The sequence below is a fragment of the Vipera berus genome, assembly GCF_964194415.1.
Source record: "Vipera berus genome assembly, chromosome: 1".
In the NCBI taxonomy this organism is placed as follows: domain Eukaryota; kingdom Metazoa; phylum Chordata; class Lepidosauria; order Squamata; family Viperidae; genus Vipera; species Vipera berus.
In genome coordinates this window covers 335,585,426-335,603,371 of record NC_138202.1, presented here as the reverse complement: position 1 = coordinate 335,603,371, position 17,946 = coordinate 335,585,426, and the positions used below count along the sequence as shown (strand labels likewise).

The 17,946-nt window shown below is 39.9% G+C and overlaps 1 protein-coding gene across 1 annotated transcript in view; it reads right to left on the bottom strand.

Annotated features, from left to right (window-relative positions):
- Positions 1 to 928: 928 nt before the first annotated feature.
- The window catches only part of KCNK3 (potassium two pore domain channel subfamily K member 3), a gene marked incomplete at both ends in the record, with an annotated part of 96,464 nt that continues 79,446 nt past the window's right edge, over positions 929 to 17,946 (bottom strand). The window contains one exon of the mRNA XM_081322830.1: positions 929 to 1,836. Within this exon, the coding sequence (XP_081178956.1) occupies positions 929 to 1,836 (908 nt within the window). The remainder of the gene's footprint in view (positions 1,837 to 17,946) is intronic.

Sequence of the window (17,946 nt, the reverse complement as noted above, 5' to 3'; positions counted from 1 at the left end):
ATACAAATGGGATACTGCTTTGCACAGTGTTGTACTCTGGAGGGTGGTAGAGTAATAAATGTCATAATTGTGAATGGGATACAATGAATAAGAAACAGCTTTTGCTGATATTTGGCCAAACCATGTAGCAAAAGCCACTATTTGTACATACATGTGCCATTTGTAACTGATGTCATTTGTGTATTAACTAATCAGGACCAGGTTCTTCATCCTCTATAAGATTTCTAACTTCTCCTACATAATGGTTTTCCCCAATGGATGGCCTTTCAATGACAAGCAAGAGACCCCTCTTTTCTTTTTGAAATGGATGGAATAAAATAAATGGAGGATAAAGAGCTGTACGTAACATCATTTCCCCTCCTTTCACCCCACTTTATTGGACTGGTCTGGAGAAAAATTAATGTAAGGTTTTTCCATCAGTCCTTGGCACAAATTAAGATGTGTACACTCAACTTTAGAGCCACCCTGTTCTACACATTTTTTTACAAGGGGGCAAAGCCTTATATTTTCAAGTTTCACATTTTGTGGAGTTGCTGCAAAACAAGTTTCAAATTTCCACCACAGCAACAAGAGTGTCGAGCCTCCTTCTTGGGGAGAAGAGACAACTTAATGTTGCCAGACCTTTGGAAGGACAACCTGAATTTCTCCCTTCTTGATCATCAGAAGAACTTAACAGAATCCACCACTAGCTCCTGGTCTAGAGCCTGGTGGTTCAGTTTCCCCAGGAGATTGCCCCTCATAACTAACCCACTGACTGATCCATCAGTTTATTGTGCACTCTCTAGGTGCATGCTCTTTCTTCCTTTTTTTATAGTTAAATTGTTTTTATAAATTCAAAATTTTATTTTGTCATTTATATCCACCTGGGTTTCATGCCTGTCTTTTTTTTTCAGTAGTGAAGGAGAGTTTGTAAAAGGACTCCTAGTCTCTACACAGAACTTCGGCGCTTCATAAGTCCTTGGAAGGCTGAGAGGCTATGAAGTCCTGTAGAAACAGAGCTGATGGCTGAACGCTGAGTGTTGCAGAAGCATCTGTTGGATGGGGTCTCTGGGTAATGCCCAGGGGAGGAGTGGCTCTGTTCCATGCAGGTATCAGAGGTGGAGAGGTCTCTGGGGATTATCATGGGGATAGAGTACTGCAGCTTCTCCCGGCTCTTATACCAGAGGCAGGAGCACATAGATTGGAAGTGGAGAACTTCAGCATAAACATTTCGGAGTCCTCCTCTACTGCTGCTGCTTCCACCACTCCCAATGCCCCCTAATGCAGCAGCTGTTGAGGAAGCAGTAGTGTCTGTTGTATGTACACTGCTGGCCTGTCCATTGCGGGTGAGCAATGCCCGGTGTTCCGCATCCCGCTTTTCATCCTCAGCATTCATGGTCATGAACCGGAGCACCACCAAGTTGAGAAAGGCCCCAATGACTGTCAGCCCAGTTAAAATGTAGATAAAGCTGAAGGCCACATATTGGGGCTTTGTCTGGAGGGCATGTTCTTTCTGAAGGGCCACATAATCTCCAAAACCAATGGTGGTGAGGGTGATAAAGCAGTAGTAATAGGCCTGGAAGAAGGTCCAATTCTCATAGTAGGAGAATGCAGCAGCTCCAATGCAAAGGGTGCTGATGCAGGAGAAGAATCCAATAGTGACCATATTGGCCATTGATACTTCTGGCCGTCTCATGCCAAGGCACTTCTTGATGCGGTGCAGGAGGTACCTCACAAAGGTGTTGATCCTCTCGCCCAGGCTCTGAAACATGACCAGGGTGAGTGGGATTCCCAGCAGCGCATAGAACATACAAAAGACTTTCCCACCATCAGTGCTAGGGGCTGCATGTCCATAGCCTGTGGAACAAAAAACAAAGCAACCTGGTCAGTAGCACCTCATAGATTATGAATACCATTTTCATGGGAGAAAAGAGGAAGAGTTTTCATTCTGGCTTGATAGGTGATGGTTGTGCCACTTCCTCATTCAAAATGTTGATTGCAAAAAAGGAGGAATCGCAGCTGGGTGGGATGCTGCTCTGGCCTGCAAACTCAGTGGTGTAGCAATCTGTACCAAAGTCCTCCTCTTCTGGTCCATGTGCACCTGCTTTTGGTTCAAGAGCCAGGAGAAGCTACAATAATCCATCACCATGTTGCACCCACAACCCTCTATCCTCACAACCTTGGCATACACCTTGTCACACACCTTGGCACACAAAGCCACACCACCAAAGTTTGCAGGCTGAAGCTGCTTCCGTTCAAGCAAGGAGCATGCATGCATGCACGCACACACAGACACACCCACACACAAACACACACATTAAAGAGAAGGGTAGTGATGGTAAAGGGGTGATACAAGGAAGATAAGTGATTATGAGTTCCCAACTGAGTTAATCATACGAGGATCTGAGAGTTGATCAGAATGTGTATTGAAAGCATCATTGAGATGGCCAAGTAAGGAGAATATAAAACTGAATGTGGAGAATGTCTATGCTACTCTGTACAATTTACATTACATCTGAAGAGTTGATTAACCTCTTGAACACATTCAAAAGCCAGGTTGGATAACCTATGGCCCTGGGTTATCTGCCATGCTTTCAGTACCTTTTTTTCATCCCCTGAAGGCCCCTTAAAATGTGATTACCAAAATGTGACAACAGAGTTTCAATCATATGAGGAGGCAGGTTTCAACTTCAAAATAAGAAAATAAGAATAAATGCAGCAAAGTATAGCACTTACATGATCTTTACTATGTGGATGTCAACCAATGCTGACAGAAATAACTCACTATTATTTCCAAGAATAATTAACAAGAACAATAACCCCAAGAAATTGCCCAGAATTGCTATGAGCTGGGTGACATATAAATTCATGTCATCATCGTCATCATCATCATCATCTTCCAGACAAAACTGGGGTTACAATAGATCAGTAGGATATGAATTCAGACATTCTTGATCCAACCCAAATATGTTACAGGTTCAAAACATTTCCCAAACACCTTGAAAATATTAACATTTCATTTTATTTGACCAATTCAATACCAATTCAGACTTTTCTGGGTCAGTAGCTACCTGTTTTTTTGGGGGGGGAAAATCTTTATTTGTACAAGATCATAGGATGATTTTTTCCCTTTCTTTCCAAATCTGAAACCTATATACTTTCAGCATTAAAGAAACTAACTAAGTCATAAGATAATAAAAAGTTGTTTCATTTATTATACCTGCATTAAACAACCTACATTCCACAAATATACAAACATCAGGTCAACAAATTTTAATGTGATTGGCTGGGGATTATAATAGCTATAGCCCAACACATCAATTTCATTTATGGAAGAATTGGCAAGTAATTACCATTTTATTGGATAGACCAATAATGGACCAAATCTTAAAGATATAGAAGCTGTTTTTCAGCTTCCATTCCTATAAGAATGCTTAGGAATAACTGCCAATCTTGCCAGAATTCTACTATATTAGCAATGTTGTGATGGCAGTCATACAAAGCAGCATCTGGTTGAACAGAATACAGTTTTCCTTGAGGACTAGAACTAGTTTTGTGAAATATGTCTTTTCTGAGGAAACCTAGTCAAAATCTGACAGAAAAATAGATTGCAGTTCCCAGATGTGAAGGGAATTGCTAAGAAACCAGGCAGTGCATTGTCTACCAGTAAAACTACAGTAAAACTTTGATTTTATGTAGATTTCAGATGTACCAAGGAAAAAAATAAGTGTGGACTTCAAATAACAGATAGGTTATTCTTTCTGAGGCAGTCTGGACAATTAACATAATGCATGTCATTTGCATCAAAGTGTTTGGTGATGCAAATTATGTATGCTATCAATTATATAATGATGCAAATTATGCTATCAATTATATAATGATGCAAAATACATTAATTAATGCAAATGGCATCAATTATGGCAATTATCTAAATTTAAATTTAACAGACATTCAGCTTTAACAGACACCCCTTCTTTCATTAATCTAAAAACTAAGGCAGTGTTTTCGGTTTCACATCTTTCATCCATTTGTACAAATTCTGGAAATGACTTGGAAAAGAGTGACAGTATCAGGGGTGGGGTGCCAAGAAACTCAGGGCGGTGGCCATGACCACATAAAATACAGGTAAAAATGTGGTGAGGTTTCAGTCATAAAGGCATGGCCACCATCTTGAGGTTTTTTTTCCATTCTTCCAACCCCCAAGGCTGCCCCTGGATGATAGAGCATGGTTTTCAAACTTGGCATCTTTAAGATGTTTGCGCTTCAAATCTTAGAATTCCCCAGATGCTATTGGAGAATTCTGGGTTTTGAAGTTGACACATCTTAAAGTTGCCACATTTGAAAAACAATGATATAATAGAGGATTAACATGCATGCAATCTTTCCTTCCTCCCAGTTTGGTCCACTAGGGCTAAAGCTATTCTAGGGCAAGATGATTCAAGAAAGCCTAAACTCTGGTGGAGTCAAATGACAATAATGGTAGTTACATTACTTTATAGGTTTATTAGCAAAACCTATTTTCTGCAGGTTATTCATGCTCAGATGCTGAATAAAACTACATTGCTTGGAATCAGGGAGGTTTTCTGAGACCAAATGATATTATGCGTCCACCTGAGCCAGGATTTCTACTCTGGTCTATTCAACTGGTGGCTCTTCCAAGGATTGGATTTGGTTTCTTCTGCATGTGAGGCATGTGTTCTGCCACTTGCTGGTCCTCAGAAGTGATCTCTAGTATAACAGTGTCACACTAGGAGATTGTTTCTTGACCTTCTTATAGCTTCCTGGTGGATGATTAGAAATATACTTATAGATGGGACTCAGGATCCATGAAAATGAAAACTGGGAAGTAAAATCAGCTTTAAAATGGCTCTGCAATTACAGGGCATAATTACAGATAGATTAAACTCTAAGAGGATAATATGACCTCAGACAGAAGGGAGAGAGAATGCACAAAGGGAATGATGTGAGTGTGTGCAAATGCACACATGTATATGTACAGTATGTGTAGTGGGATCATCTGCAGAACAAATGTGTTTTTCTCAACAAAAGAAAATATTATCTGGGACAAAAAGTAGTCCTTGCACATTATAAAAGATTGTAGAGGGTTGCTCATAGTATCAATCATATCTTGTATTTGATCTCTATTATGTTACAGTTATTCTTACCATTAATAAGAAGGGCAACTGGAAGCTGTGCAAGTATATTTTCTTCAATGGTATAAAATTTGTGAGTTTGACATTTGTGGAACTGATCAAGATTAAGTGGTCTTGAAATTCCTCCAATTTTGCATGAGCAAAAGCATATTTTTTTGTCTTTATCTTTACAAATCAGGAACTTTAAATCACTATTTTAGTTTCTCCCAACTAAAATGCTTAATCTTTGCAAGGCATGCTCCAATATGTCCCAAGGAAATTTTTACTTATACTGATACTAGGAAAGCCATACAATAAAAAAAATATCAAGAGTCTTGAAATTTTTAATGCCAAATTGAATTAGATGAACTATTAACATGTTTATTAAGTAATACATCAAAACTTCTCTGTTAGGTTTTAAGATACCAAGACCTCTTTGGTGTTTATAATTACAACAGACACTAATCCCTGTGGAAACTGTTTAGCAACAACCAACCTCTAAATCACAGAAAATTCAGAGATCAGAAAGAATTTTGGGTGAACTCTAAGTGTTAAATAACACAGATTTCCTTTCACCCAGATCACAAGTTTGTTGGTCCAGGGCCACACTGAACAATATTCTGACCCATCTCAATCACGTAAAACGGAGTGAGCATGCAAAAGAATTTTTATCCATTCCGTTTCTGATAACACCTTGTACACTTATGCTTAATTCTCACTAAATTCATGTGGTTAATTGTCAGTTAATTTGCTGCAAAAATTATCAGGTCTCTTCTTAAAAAAAACCACATGAAAAACAAAAACAAAGAATGGGACCATTTAAAGGGCAGCGAAGCTGCAATAAACAGCATGTTGCTTTCTTCAGTCCTATAAAATATTCTGGGAAATAATGTTGTTCCCTGAGTCACTACAAGAAAGATATCTGCTCTCAGAAATTCCACAAAGATGGGAAGAGATCTGCAGTTTAGTACTAGATCTTTCTCATCTCTTTTGTCTGAATTTATTTATTGTGTGTGTGTGTGTGTTCACACAGTATATTTAATTCACCTATTACAGAAGTCCATTTTCCAGGTTTACATAGATATTTGGAGATGTCAATTAATCAAGCACGTATGTTAACCCAGCATGTGCAAATACAGCTGCTAGGTCTGTAACTGACATGTTTAAGATTATTGTATGAGTACAACCTTTATCTGAAGTTGTAAAAAAACTGAATGAGTTTGATGGAGTCACGTGTTGATGAGGAGAACAATATTACGCCTTTGGCATACATAGCACTTTATAGAATACTATGATCAGTAAACAGAAAGGTTCCTACCTTGGCAAACAAATTTCTCCAAGTAGGAAAACCAATAGAAATGAAAGAGTAAAGCAAATAAACCATCCATAGATTTCAGGGGAGCAATGGCTCAGCAGTTAAAGTTGCTAAGCTTGTCATCTGGAGACCCAAGCTTCATGTAACAGGGTGAGCTCCTGTTCCTTGCCCCAGATCCTACCCACCTAGCAGTTCAAAAGCACACAAATGCAGACAAGTAGATTAGTAGGTTACCTTCCCACTTTGGTAACACCATTCTGTGCCCTTTTGGAGTTTAGCCATGCTGGCCTAATGACCACGGAAATTGTCTTCTGACAATGCTGGCTTCCTCAGCCTAGAAACAGAGATGAGCTCCATGCCCTAGAATTGGACATGACTGACAAGGAAAATGTTATCATTACCTTTTAGAGTTTCCTACCATTTAGGATCAGAAGGAGGAAGGAAGACAAGTAGTTTGCAAGACAAACACTGAATTTACAATGTAGGATGACAATCATTAACACTGGCGCCGTTGTGGCTGGAATTTGGGATGAATATGCAGAATCCAACCCAGCAAAATGAGCAGGCCATTGTCATATACATGAGAATTTGAAGTGCCTCCTCCCTCACTAAGTCTGTTAAGCCCTAACAGTATCACTATTTACAGAGAATAATCTGCTGGTACAGAGAGGATTAACAGTTCTCTTTTACAGATACCCCCCCAAAAAAAAAAAACCCCTATCTGTTCAACTTACACTGGTTTAGGAACAATGCGTTCACTGAAAGACATGGCGTTCTGCCTTGGAGTAGAAAATTAAGGAGATTTCCACTTTGGGCAATGTTGTTTCTGAGTGATGGTTCATTCCCAATACTTATTCAGACATTCAGAGCTGCTTCCAGCCAGTGCTTCGTCCGAGCACCAACCAGACTAAGACCTGATGGCTTTAGCAATGCAAACAGACAAAAGATATACAATAGAAGGATTCATGCTTGCAGCTGGGTATGGCCATACCATGTGTTCAATTATGTTAAAAGGGCTTATTCCTTAAATTTCCACAAGATTAACTCCATCTTTGTGATGGGCTTTACAGTGAGTTTGTTAGATACCGCCATCTCTATAATGGACCTGGAGACTAGAGAGTTAATTATAATGGTATGGAGTAACTCTTTCCCACCTTTGGAGACCTTTCCTGCCATTCCCTCATTGGCAGTTTCCTTTTTTGCCATCTGTGCCCAACAGTGTTATGGAGTTGCTCTGCTAGTTAAGATCACGTATCCAAATCAGACTTCTACTTCCAAGAAACACCAAGGAGATCCACAGTTAAGATATAAAAAATATCTAAACCTGTGTTTAACTCCTTCAAGTGTCTTAAATTCAGGTACAAAGATGTTTTCAGAACATGACTATATCCACCATTTACACGCCAACTTTATGCATCATTTAAAAGAGACAATTACAAAAAACTAAGAGAAAACAAAAAGACTACAAGACATCCCCTCCAGCAACTCACATTCAGATAAGCAAGGATCAGGTCAAAAACACTACTTTAATCAGGGAACCACCAAGAAGAAAACTACATACTCATCAAAACTGAAAAGGCAAGCTGCTACATCTAAATAGGCAGCAAACTCCACTCAGATTTGCACTGATGATATTACTTAGTTGGGCAATGAAACTTCTACAAGAAAACAATCAAGGTCAGAGACCACCTGGTACTCCACAGTTCAACCATGAGCTATATACAGTTTATTGCCTTCTAATGGATCTTCATCGTTTTTAAATCTATTCCCCTCTGATTATCAGGTCTTATCAGGTCTTGGCTACTGAGTTGTGATATATTTTAAAATGTAATACATGCCTCTATTTATTCATGCACATGGATGTAAGTTATAAGTTTCCTTTTGCCAGTCAAAACCATTGTATTGTTGAAGGAAATGTCTTCATCATGGTTCAGTCCAAGGTGGGGATAAAAAAACATGGCGACTGCTTTAGGAAGAAGGTTACAGTTTATTGCAGAGGACAGCCAGACAGAAAGATGGTTCTAGCTGAAAAAGGGCTGAGCACATGTAGGGAGTAGGCTTTTATACCCTTTGGAGCCTTTTGTTTGGAGTTATTTCCTGTTTCAGGTTTTGTATTTCCTGTGTCACAGATTCTGACCTGAATCTGGGTGTGCCTTTCTGGTATTCTTGATGGTTGTGGGTCAATCCTATTATGTCCAAAGGTCATAACCTGCTTCCCTTGGGCTGGGGTATATAGATTTTAGGTCTTTGTCTTCTTAATGTTCCAGCTCCAGCCTTCCTGATGGTTTACATTTGCATGTCTATAGAACTGGTTTTCTGCTTGGGGGAAGGAGACCTGGGACTATTGAGAAAACTGGGCATGCTTTCCTGATTCTTTAACATCTTTTTAGGAAATATATTTTCTGCCCTTTTAATATTTCCTTATCTGAGGAGCTGACTTCCCACAGTATTGTGTTACCATCTCCCCACTTAAAACATACACTCTTTTTTGTAGGAGGGGAGTTTAAGAGAGTGAGAAAAATATCCCCTGAGGCAGAAGGAAATTGGATGGACTAAATTGGATTCTGGATTACTTTCTGATTTCTGGCAACATCAAGGGAAAGCGAAGACTGTAATTTTGGGTTTCAGTTTGGAAAATGCGTAGCTGGTGTACTAAAACTGATCCTCAGATGGGGAGTAAGCCTAATATTTTCATAGGGCTCTGAAAAAACAGGAGGACAGGGAAAGAGAAAACTGCTTGGAATGGACAATTGTAATCTGTGTTTGATATTGTCCTTAAGAGTGGCTTATTTTTATCCAGAGATTATTATCCCTAATGAAGGCTAATAATAATCTGTATGAAAGTGACAACAATTATCATGTTGCAAGGAATATGAACCTTGTGCCTACTTTTCAGAAGGAATGTCCTGACAAATGGATTGGATACTCTGGAAGGGCTGAGTATAGAATTGGCAGATTGATGGATGCTAACCGTATTTCCCCTCAAGAATCTTAAATTTATTTTAAAAAGATAGGGAGGAAGGAAGAAATGGAGAAGGAGAAGAAGAAAAAAAATCTACAAAACAAATTTCCTGATCTTAACTAGAAGTGTTTGCAGGAAAGGGCAAAAGAAAAACCCAACAACCTTAAGATAACAGTCAAAACTGCAATCAAAGCTCTTGCCCCTTTTATGTGGGCTATGCGTGCAAACCACATTAAAAAGAGCATAACTTTGTCTTTTCTTTTTTTCTTTTTTGGACACACAGATCCACAGACATTCCTGATCTTAACATTAAAAAAAAAGAAACAAAGGAAAACTTTTACAAAAAGGTAATGCAGTGTTGCTGCTGGGCATTTCAATAGGTGAGGAGGATGGGCAGGAAGTGGAGATAAGGCATCTGTGACAATTAACCTGTCCATGATGGTTCCAGCAGCACTGGAGCCAATGACTCTGCTCTAGGGAAGCCAGATCCAAGTACAGCTTTCATGTACAGCTTCGCAGACTCTGAAATTCTGCCCATACACACACACACACCATCTGAAGCAGAGATAAATGATAAAAAATCAACAACAGTCTACCCCACCAAGTCTCCTGTCTCTCCGCTTTGATTTGTTCTTGATTATTGGATTCCTGCTCTTTGATCTATGATTGACTTGCTGACGTCTTAAGTTAATGATGAAAAGGGCTTTTTTCTCCCCCCAAAAAACTGCTTGAGCTCGTATATCACTGCACTATAGCAGTCAGTCATGTTGGGACTAAACTGGTGCCCAGACAATTCTCCTAGGTGGGGGTGGTCAAACATTAAGGCCAAAAACAGATTTGAGGATTCTGCACCAATTTCATGCTTAGATGAGGAAGAAATTGGCGAAAGTTATGCCAACCAGCATGTATGATGCAAAGTTATATAATTCTTGTTAATTCTTATAATCTGTCACCAAAATGCTGGGCACGGAATTCGCTTATGTCTAGATATAGTGGTCATAAATCTGATTTTTAGATTGCCAGGTTTAGTTCTGTATTAAAATCTGTCCAGCAATTGTGTGAGTCATTTCTATGGTCCAGGTTGAAATGCGAACAATGTAGGCATACATGAATTTGTTTGCTTATGCACAAAGTACCAGTGACTTGGTTTCCAGGCAGACATTGCTTTTCCTACAACAAATGATAAGTATGGGTCTTACCCCTTGCACAAAGTTTATCTCTGCCCTAAATGACTTTTTTTCCTGCCCTGTCTTGAATTGTACAGGAATGGCATGAAGGGAAGGAGAATCAGGAAGAGAATAACTTCTGCTAACTGAACCTTCTTGAGGAAACATGCAGGCATACAGCTCCCTTATGGGATGGGATTTTCTCCCTGGAACCCCCGGTTCTTGCAAAGAAGACCTCTACTTCTTCCATTCTGTGTAAAAGAAAAAGAAAAAAGGACAGCCTTCACTGTGGGGTGGTAGAAAGGGCCCTCAGGGAATGGCTGAATGGGCCCCCTGAGTTCTGCTGGCAGCCTGTCCTTATGAGACCCCTGTCTTCAGGAAGCGTCATCAAGCTGAAGTTCAATGATCTGAGACTCTCCTCTCATTTGGCAAAGAATGTGCACACAGAGAAAAGGGAGAAGGCTATAAAAAGAAAAAAAAGAGGCTGGATCATAAGCAATTTTGCTCATCTTCTCAGCCTGACTCAGCATCAGCCGTTTCCCTCCACCTCACCGCAAAGGTTCCAATCCAGAGAAAGCGTGATCCCTAAATATTACCTCCCCTCCATGAGTGAAATCCAAATCTTGTGACTTCCAATTCAGCACTGAAAGAATGTTGAACACAGAGCTCAGGTTCCAGAGCCCTGATTTTGCAGCTCTGAAAATGAAAAACAGTACTAAAAAGGAGTCTTTAAGGGTTTACGAAGTGCTGATCCTCTGTGCAAAAGCTACTGCAAGGGTGCACATACCCACAGACATACACACCCGGCATTTGGAATTGAAGCCTTTACAAATTTGAATAACTGACCCATTGACTCAGTTCATACCACATGCTAAACTCAGACAATTCATGTTCTGGCTTAATATTACAGCCTGTTTTACACAATGTAGTAAGACTATGGCTGGATTCCCACAACTTCCTGAATTCACAAGCTAATCATGAACTCAGTCTAATGTGATGTATGCACTGGCAATCAATACATCACAGACACTAAAGTATTAGTATAATAAAGTTGTCTCTTTGTTAATACCATGAATATTACAGTATTCACATTGCTGAACTGAAAAAAAAGAAAGAAAAAAGTGAGCAAGGAAGAGATGAAAGAGGAGAAGGAAAGAGGAACATTTATTTTATGCATAATGGATAGAAGTTATTTTTTTCTAGTGAGGAAGAACCTGGGGTTAATAGTAGAATGCTTGATTCACAAAACATAACTGATTATGAAATGGCTCCTTTTGTGGTACTATCCATTGTATTTGACCCTCTGCCCAGATCAATCAATCTGGGTCCCACAGCATTCTGAAGGTTGTGTGGGTAACCCTAACCAAGTTTAGGAAAAAGCTTTAACTTCCTAGGTTAGGTGTGGTATGAGAACACACTCAATGTATTAGAAAGGGAAGGACCCTCCCCAGAAAAACATGTTTTCTCATTGCTATTCTTAATCTGCATAGCACAGAACCCTAGACTTCCAAATATAAAGCTTCCATTAAATTATCTAGTGTAGTTAAGGGTGTTGGGAATTTTTATTCATCATTATTCTGGAACTATAGATACCCCAACTCTATTGAAGAGACTATATGAGAGGCAGTGGTATGTTCATACCAAATAGATGGTTTATACCAGGGGTCCCCAACCCAGGGTCGTGGCCCACTACCAGGCCTTGGCCTATTTGCAACTGGGGCACATGAACAGCAGGGCAGCATGCATATGCACTCACAGCTTGACTTGTGTGAGTGGTGGGCTGGGGCACACACTTGCCCTTGTGCTCGGAGCTTGCACACTGCAGCTCACATGGCTGGGGGGAATAGGAACTGGGCTGCGTGAGTGGTGGGCCAGCATATGTGTAACTCAAATAGTTGAGCTGCATGTGAGACGCGTGAGTTGCTGAACCTCAACTGGGCATTCTTCCCTACCCGCAGCCGGGCTGCCAAGCCACAAAGGTTGGGGATCGCTGGTTTATACTGTCTCACTGTACTGAACAAGCAACAAATTACTAACATTAAACCTTGCTTCTGGATTGTTCCCAAACAAGTCATGCAACATTTGTAGACAACAAGAAACCAAGTGTTCATTCTTAGAAAACTGAACAAGCCAGCATTTCTGGTCATCATTATCACCATCATTATATACAGTAGCAGCAGATGTACTGAAGAAATGAGGAACCCAGGTTTAAAGCAGAACATGTCCTATATAACCCTTAGTTTATCTTCAGTTAACATTTCATATAAATCTTCATGTTTACAAATACAGGCAACCATTGCAGGATAAAATTAAACTTAATATAAACAGTTGTTGATGCTGATCATTGTCATCCTGAATAAAAACACATCTCCCAAATGCATAAGAATACATTGAAATGCCTCACTACCTCTTTTTCCTTGCAAATTTAAAAACAAAATGTGGCCATACATATTTAAAAATGAAATAAATATTTTATCAACTTTATAGGCCTTCCACGGGTCATGCTGAAAAGTGTATCTAAAATGTTATCCTATTTATGCTAGCAGGCTACTGCTTGAGAGGGCAGAAATATACATAATGGTTCAATCAGCTTTTTTGCCCTGGCCAACCTTTTCCTGATCTCATGTTCCCAAGCCTCCACCTACATCCCACTAGATATATGACTCTGAGCTAGTAGGCATCCCTGAGGATAATGAAGCCCTCTTCTGTCCACACTCTGTCTCCAAATTAAATACAGGGAGAGGGAAGCAGATAACTCCAGGCTCTGCAGATGTTCTGCAGATTTTATTTAGAAAGGAAACAAGCAGGTCATATTCCCTCCAACTTTTTCTTGTGGCCCTGAGACACACTTGGATTTCACTGCTGAGCATTTGGGGTGGGGTGGGGTGGGGGGTAAACCCTGGAAAATGGTGGCAGCTGCAAATTTAAACCAAAGGAGTTCTCTTGAGGAGAATTGAAATAAGAATGTTAACTTGAATTGTCTGTTTTCTCCATAATAATTGGTGTACAGTCACAGTATAGCTTATGTGTCTTGAACTGCACTTCTTTGGTAGTTCCTTTTAAGTAAGGATTTTCTAATTGTGCCAATATGCTGTCAATGATTTAAATACCTATAGAATTTATGCTGTTAGCAAAGGCTGCAGATTCAAGGATATGTACTGCTGTTGTTCTATCTCCCTCCTTCTGCAGTAAAATGCAGGGTCAGCTTCTTAGAATAACAATTAGAGCCTTGGAACCTCCTATACTGTATTTCAAAGCTGCTCTGCTGCCTTTCAAAGAAATGTGTCTGTAGTGTCTTCACACTGAGTGTAATACCTGTGAATCACTTTCCCCTACCTGGTGCCTTCATCAGATGTAGAGCTATTATATAGGGTTTTCTGCTAGTGTATGGGCATGCTTAAAGCATCTTGGATCAATCACTAGTATAAAACCTACAGTATGTAACCTTGGGACTCTTCTTTAATTATTTATAAAATTTATTGGCTGCCAGCTGCCTATCTTACCATAGGGTAACTCTGGACGGCTTACAGTTACATATACAGTTAAAACATAAAAGTTAAAATCAGACTGTTGTGTAGTGAGTTCTTTGCTGGCAATAAGCGAGACGAGAGGTTGCAAACAGGAACATTGTTTTATTGAGGCAAACAGGAACAGAACTGAAACAGAGGCTTCTGCGCAGCTACTTATATGGTTGGCCACTAGGTGGCGGCCAATAGGTTTAAAGGAACCCATTCCCGCCCCAAATCATCCAATGATCTTCTTGGAGATAGCAAGTCTGACTAGTCAGTGACCGTTACACAGACACACCAATTGAGCAACCTTAAGCAGCATTCAGACATGTGAAACAGTTCAAGTAAAATCCCAATACATTACACAGACGTTAAAATCTAAGGACACATGGGGAGGGTGGGGTGGAGTGGGGGGAGGTAGGATCTGTTATTACTCAATCAACCGCCTCCATTGCGTTATTCCCCCACTGGGGCCCCAAGCCAGCTGGCAGAGCCACATCTTTAGGCCCTTATGAAAAGATAGGAGGGTTGGGGTCATTCTCACATGGGGGAGGGACAAGATGTCCCAGGGGACAGGAGCAACAGCAGAGAAGGCCCCCCTCCTGGACACCACCAGCCAGAATAATCGGGCCGATGGGACCCGCTGCATGCCTCCTCTGCAGGCACGAGTGGGATGGGCCCATCCCAGTGGGGTAAGACAGTCACTCAACTAATCTGGACCCATGCAATGAAGGCCCTTAAAGGTGAGATGTAAGAGAGCAGGGACTCACTATAACTGCTAGCTTTAGAAAATAAAGTATCATTGACTCACTTCCAGTTGTTGGCATTTATTTGGGTGAGTTTTAAACCATCCTTATAAAATGCTGCTCAGAAAGTCCAAACAAGGTTTGAGTAAATGAGTTGAGAATCCTAGCATAACCCCTTCAGGTGATCAGTGTAGCACCAATGCGTTGTCAGCAGGCAATTTCTAATTATAAGGTGCAACATATTGCTTCTACTTTCAACAAGTATTGTCCTCCCCTGCTGCAAAATGTCAGTGCCTCCACATCCCTTTCTATTGTTAGCAGGCCCACGCAGGATCTCCTCAGTCCTAACATTGCTGGCAGTCTTTGCAGTTTGGGCAATATCATCTTCCCTTAAACACAAAAACAGAAGGAAACAAAAGCTATTTCTCTCTCTGTCCCTATACTGATCACACCTTCCAGAGGCAAACCCAGTTCAGTTTAGAATTTTACTTTTAAGTAAGTGAACTGCTTCTAGGGACGCGGTGGCTCAGTGGGTTAGGATGGTGAGCTTGTCGATCAGATGGTCAGCAGTTTGGCGGGTCAAATCCCGAGTGCCGCATAACAGAGTGAGCGCCTGTTACTCGTCCCAGCTTCTGCCAACCTAGCAGTTCGAAAGCACGTAAAAATGCAAGTAGAAAAATAGGGACCACTACGGTGGGAAGGTAACAGCGTTCCGTGCGCCTTTGGCGTCTAGTCATGCCGGCCACATGACCACAGAGACATCCTCGGACAAGCGCTGGATCTTCGGCTTTGAAACGGAGATGAGCACCGGCCCCTAGAGTTGGAAACGACTAGCACGCATGTGCGGGGGAACCTTTACCTTTTAAGTGAACTGCTTACTTTAGTAAACAAGTAGAACTGCTTGCCTCCAGAAGTTGTGGGTGCTCCATCATTGAAGGTTTGTCCAGCCATTTGTCCAGAATGGTTGAGGGTCTCCTGCTTTGAGTAGGAGGTTGGACTACAAGACCCCCCAAGATCCTTTCCAACTCTGTTATTCTGCTAATTGCACAGCATATAGAAAAAACATTTGATTGGGAAGGCTTTGTTTTTGCTGATGTAGGAAGATTGCAGCTTTGGTATCCATTATGTAGGCTCCCATTCAAATCTGTGGTTCTGTCTAAACTCCTCCACATCCCCACCTCCTATTGTCCTTAACCAGTTCAGTTTTCTTTTTCTTTTTTTAGTTCTTTTATTATTTTTTCTTAATATAAAATAAAAATAAAAATAGACAACGGGAACAAAGTTAAACAAATGGGAAAGGGGATTAGAGTGAAGGAAAGGAAAAGAATTTTAAAAAAAGAGTGACTTCTAACTTTTTCCAGTGCAGTAAATTATATAATGATTATAAACCCAATTTTTTTTTACTTATAGAAAGACAAAAAGTATTAGCTATTTCTATAACAACAATCTATTTAATCATCAAAATCCAAAACCAAAATTTCATTTTTATCTCTTTTGAGCAGAAATGGTTTCCAAGTAGAAAAAAAGATAGTTTTGTTATTTTCTCTCATTAACCTGGTTAACTTTGCCATCTCTGCCAATTCCATCACTTTTTAAATCCATTCTTCCATTGTGGGAGTTACTGCTTCTTTCCATTTTTGAGCTTATAAAATTCTCCCTGCATCACCAAAGTTCAAAATTTTTCCCAATATTTTAAGCAATAGTCCCCAGATCAGTTTCCAAATAACCTGGTTATGGTGATGTGGATGGAGATAGCACCAGGGCTTTTTTTTTTAATCTTGACAGGAGGATAGGGAGGGGATAGAAAGCACTTTATCCAAACTTGTCTGGGGATCCCTGCAGCATATCAGGAGATAAACCTGTCTTAGATGCAAGAAGCTGGCAAGTATAATGATAACAATCTTGTCTGATTGCCGCCTTCACTTTACTTAGCAAATTAATTTCCCAGCCTAATATAGGAATGGTGACCTTAAGTCAAAGCTAGAATACAACTGTCTTCCCCAACCTGGTTCCCTCAAGATATTTTAAGATAGTAACTCCTGGAATTTCCAGGATGGCATTTCCAGCATTTATGGAGGGGATGATTCTGAGGAAAGATAGCTTAGACTCTGAAATGAAACATTTGACTCTGCATGCAACAAAATTAATTGACTTTATATTATTAAACCAAATGGTATTTGGACAATACCGTAGGTTTGATAACAAAAAACAATTACAAATATTGCAAAAGATTCTTAAAGTCATATGGACCAGATGTTTTAATTGCTTTGTTTTGCTATTCATGAGTGTCATCAGTTTTCTTGTTTAGGATCCAAACTGTTCGCTCAACATGTGTCCAGTTAATAATTCCAGCACAGTATCATATCACAGGTATCGCCTACATGTTAATGGTTTTGATGGTATTTCCACTCTTCCATGTTGTCTTTAGCAACTTTCTCACTCTTTGGATGTATTCTTTACTAATCACATTTTTAACTTGCCTATGTTTGATATTAATCAACTGTAAAATGCCCAGATACTTGTAGGCTTCATTTTGAAGGTTTGCCCATTGAGTGGAAATAAGATAAAGTACTAGATTCTGGAGTCTACATGGTTATTGATGTTCTGAGGAGACTAAGGAAATATTTATCAAATCTTCAGATGATACCGAACTGATGGAACAGCTAATATCTCGGAATACAGGAATAAAACCCAGAATGATCTTCCCATATTGTACCAGGGGTTTCAAATCATTGATTAGTACCCCTCAGGCAAGAAGAGTGTCACACATATTGTTAAATGTGATCAGTCTTGGACAGGCAAAATAGCAGCAGAGTTTGGACTCCCTTTGGGCTTCAGTCCTCATCTTTCCTTTACAAATGTCACTGAGCAACAATGACAAAGTCCTGTAATTTAATCTGTGTACTTAATTATAGAAAGCAAATAATATATTTATTTCTTGCCCAATTTTAACTCCAGTTAAACTATTAGTTTTACTCATGGGAGGTCCCACAAATTCATTTAGGAGTTGCATTTCTGCAAAGTTTGAGAAGTACTGTTTCAGGAAAATTTGGCTGAGTACAGCAGAATGATATTTAACAGAGACACACGCAAAGTGTTTCACTTAAGAAAAAGAACTCAAATGCCTAGATATAAAA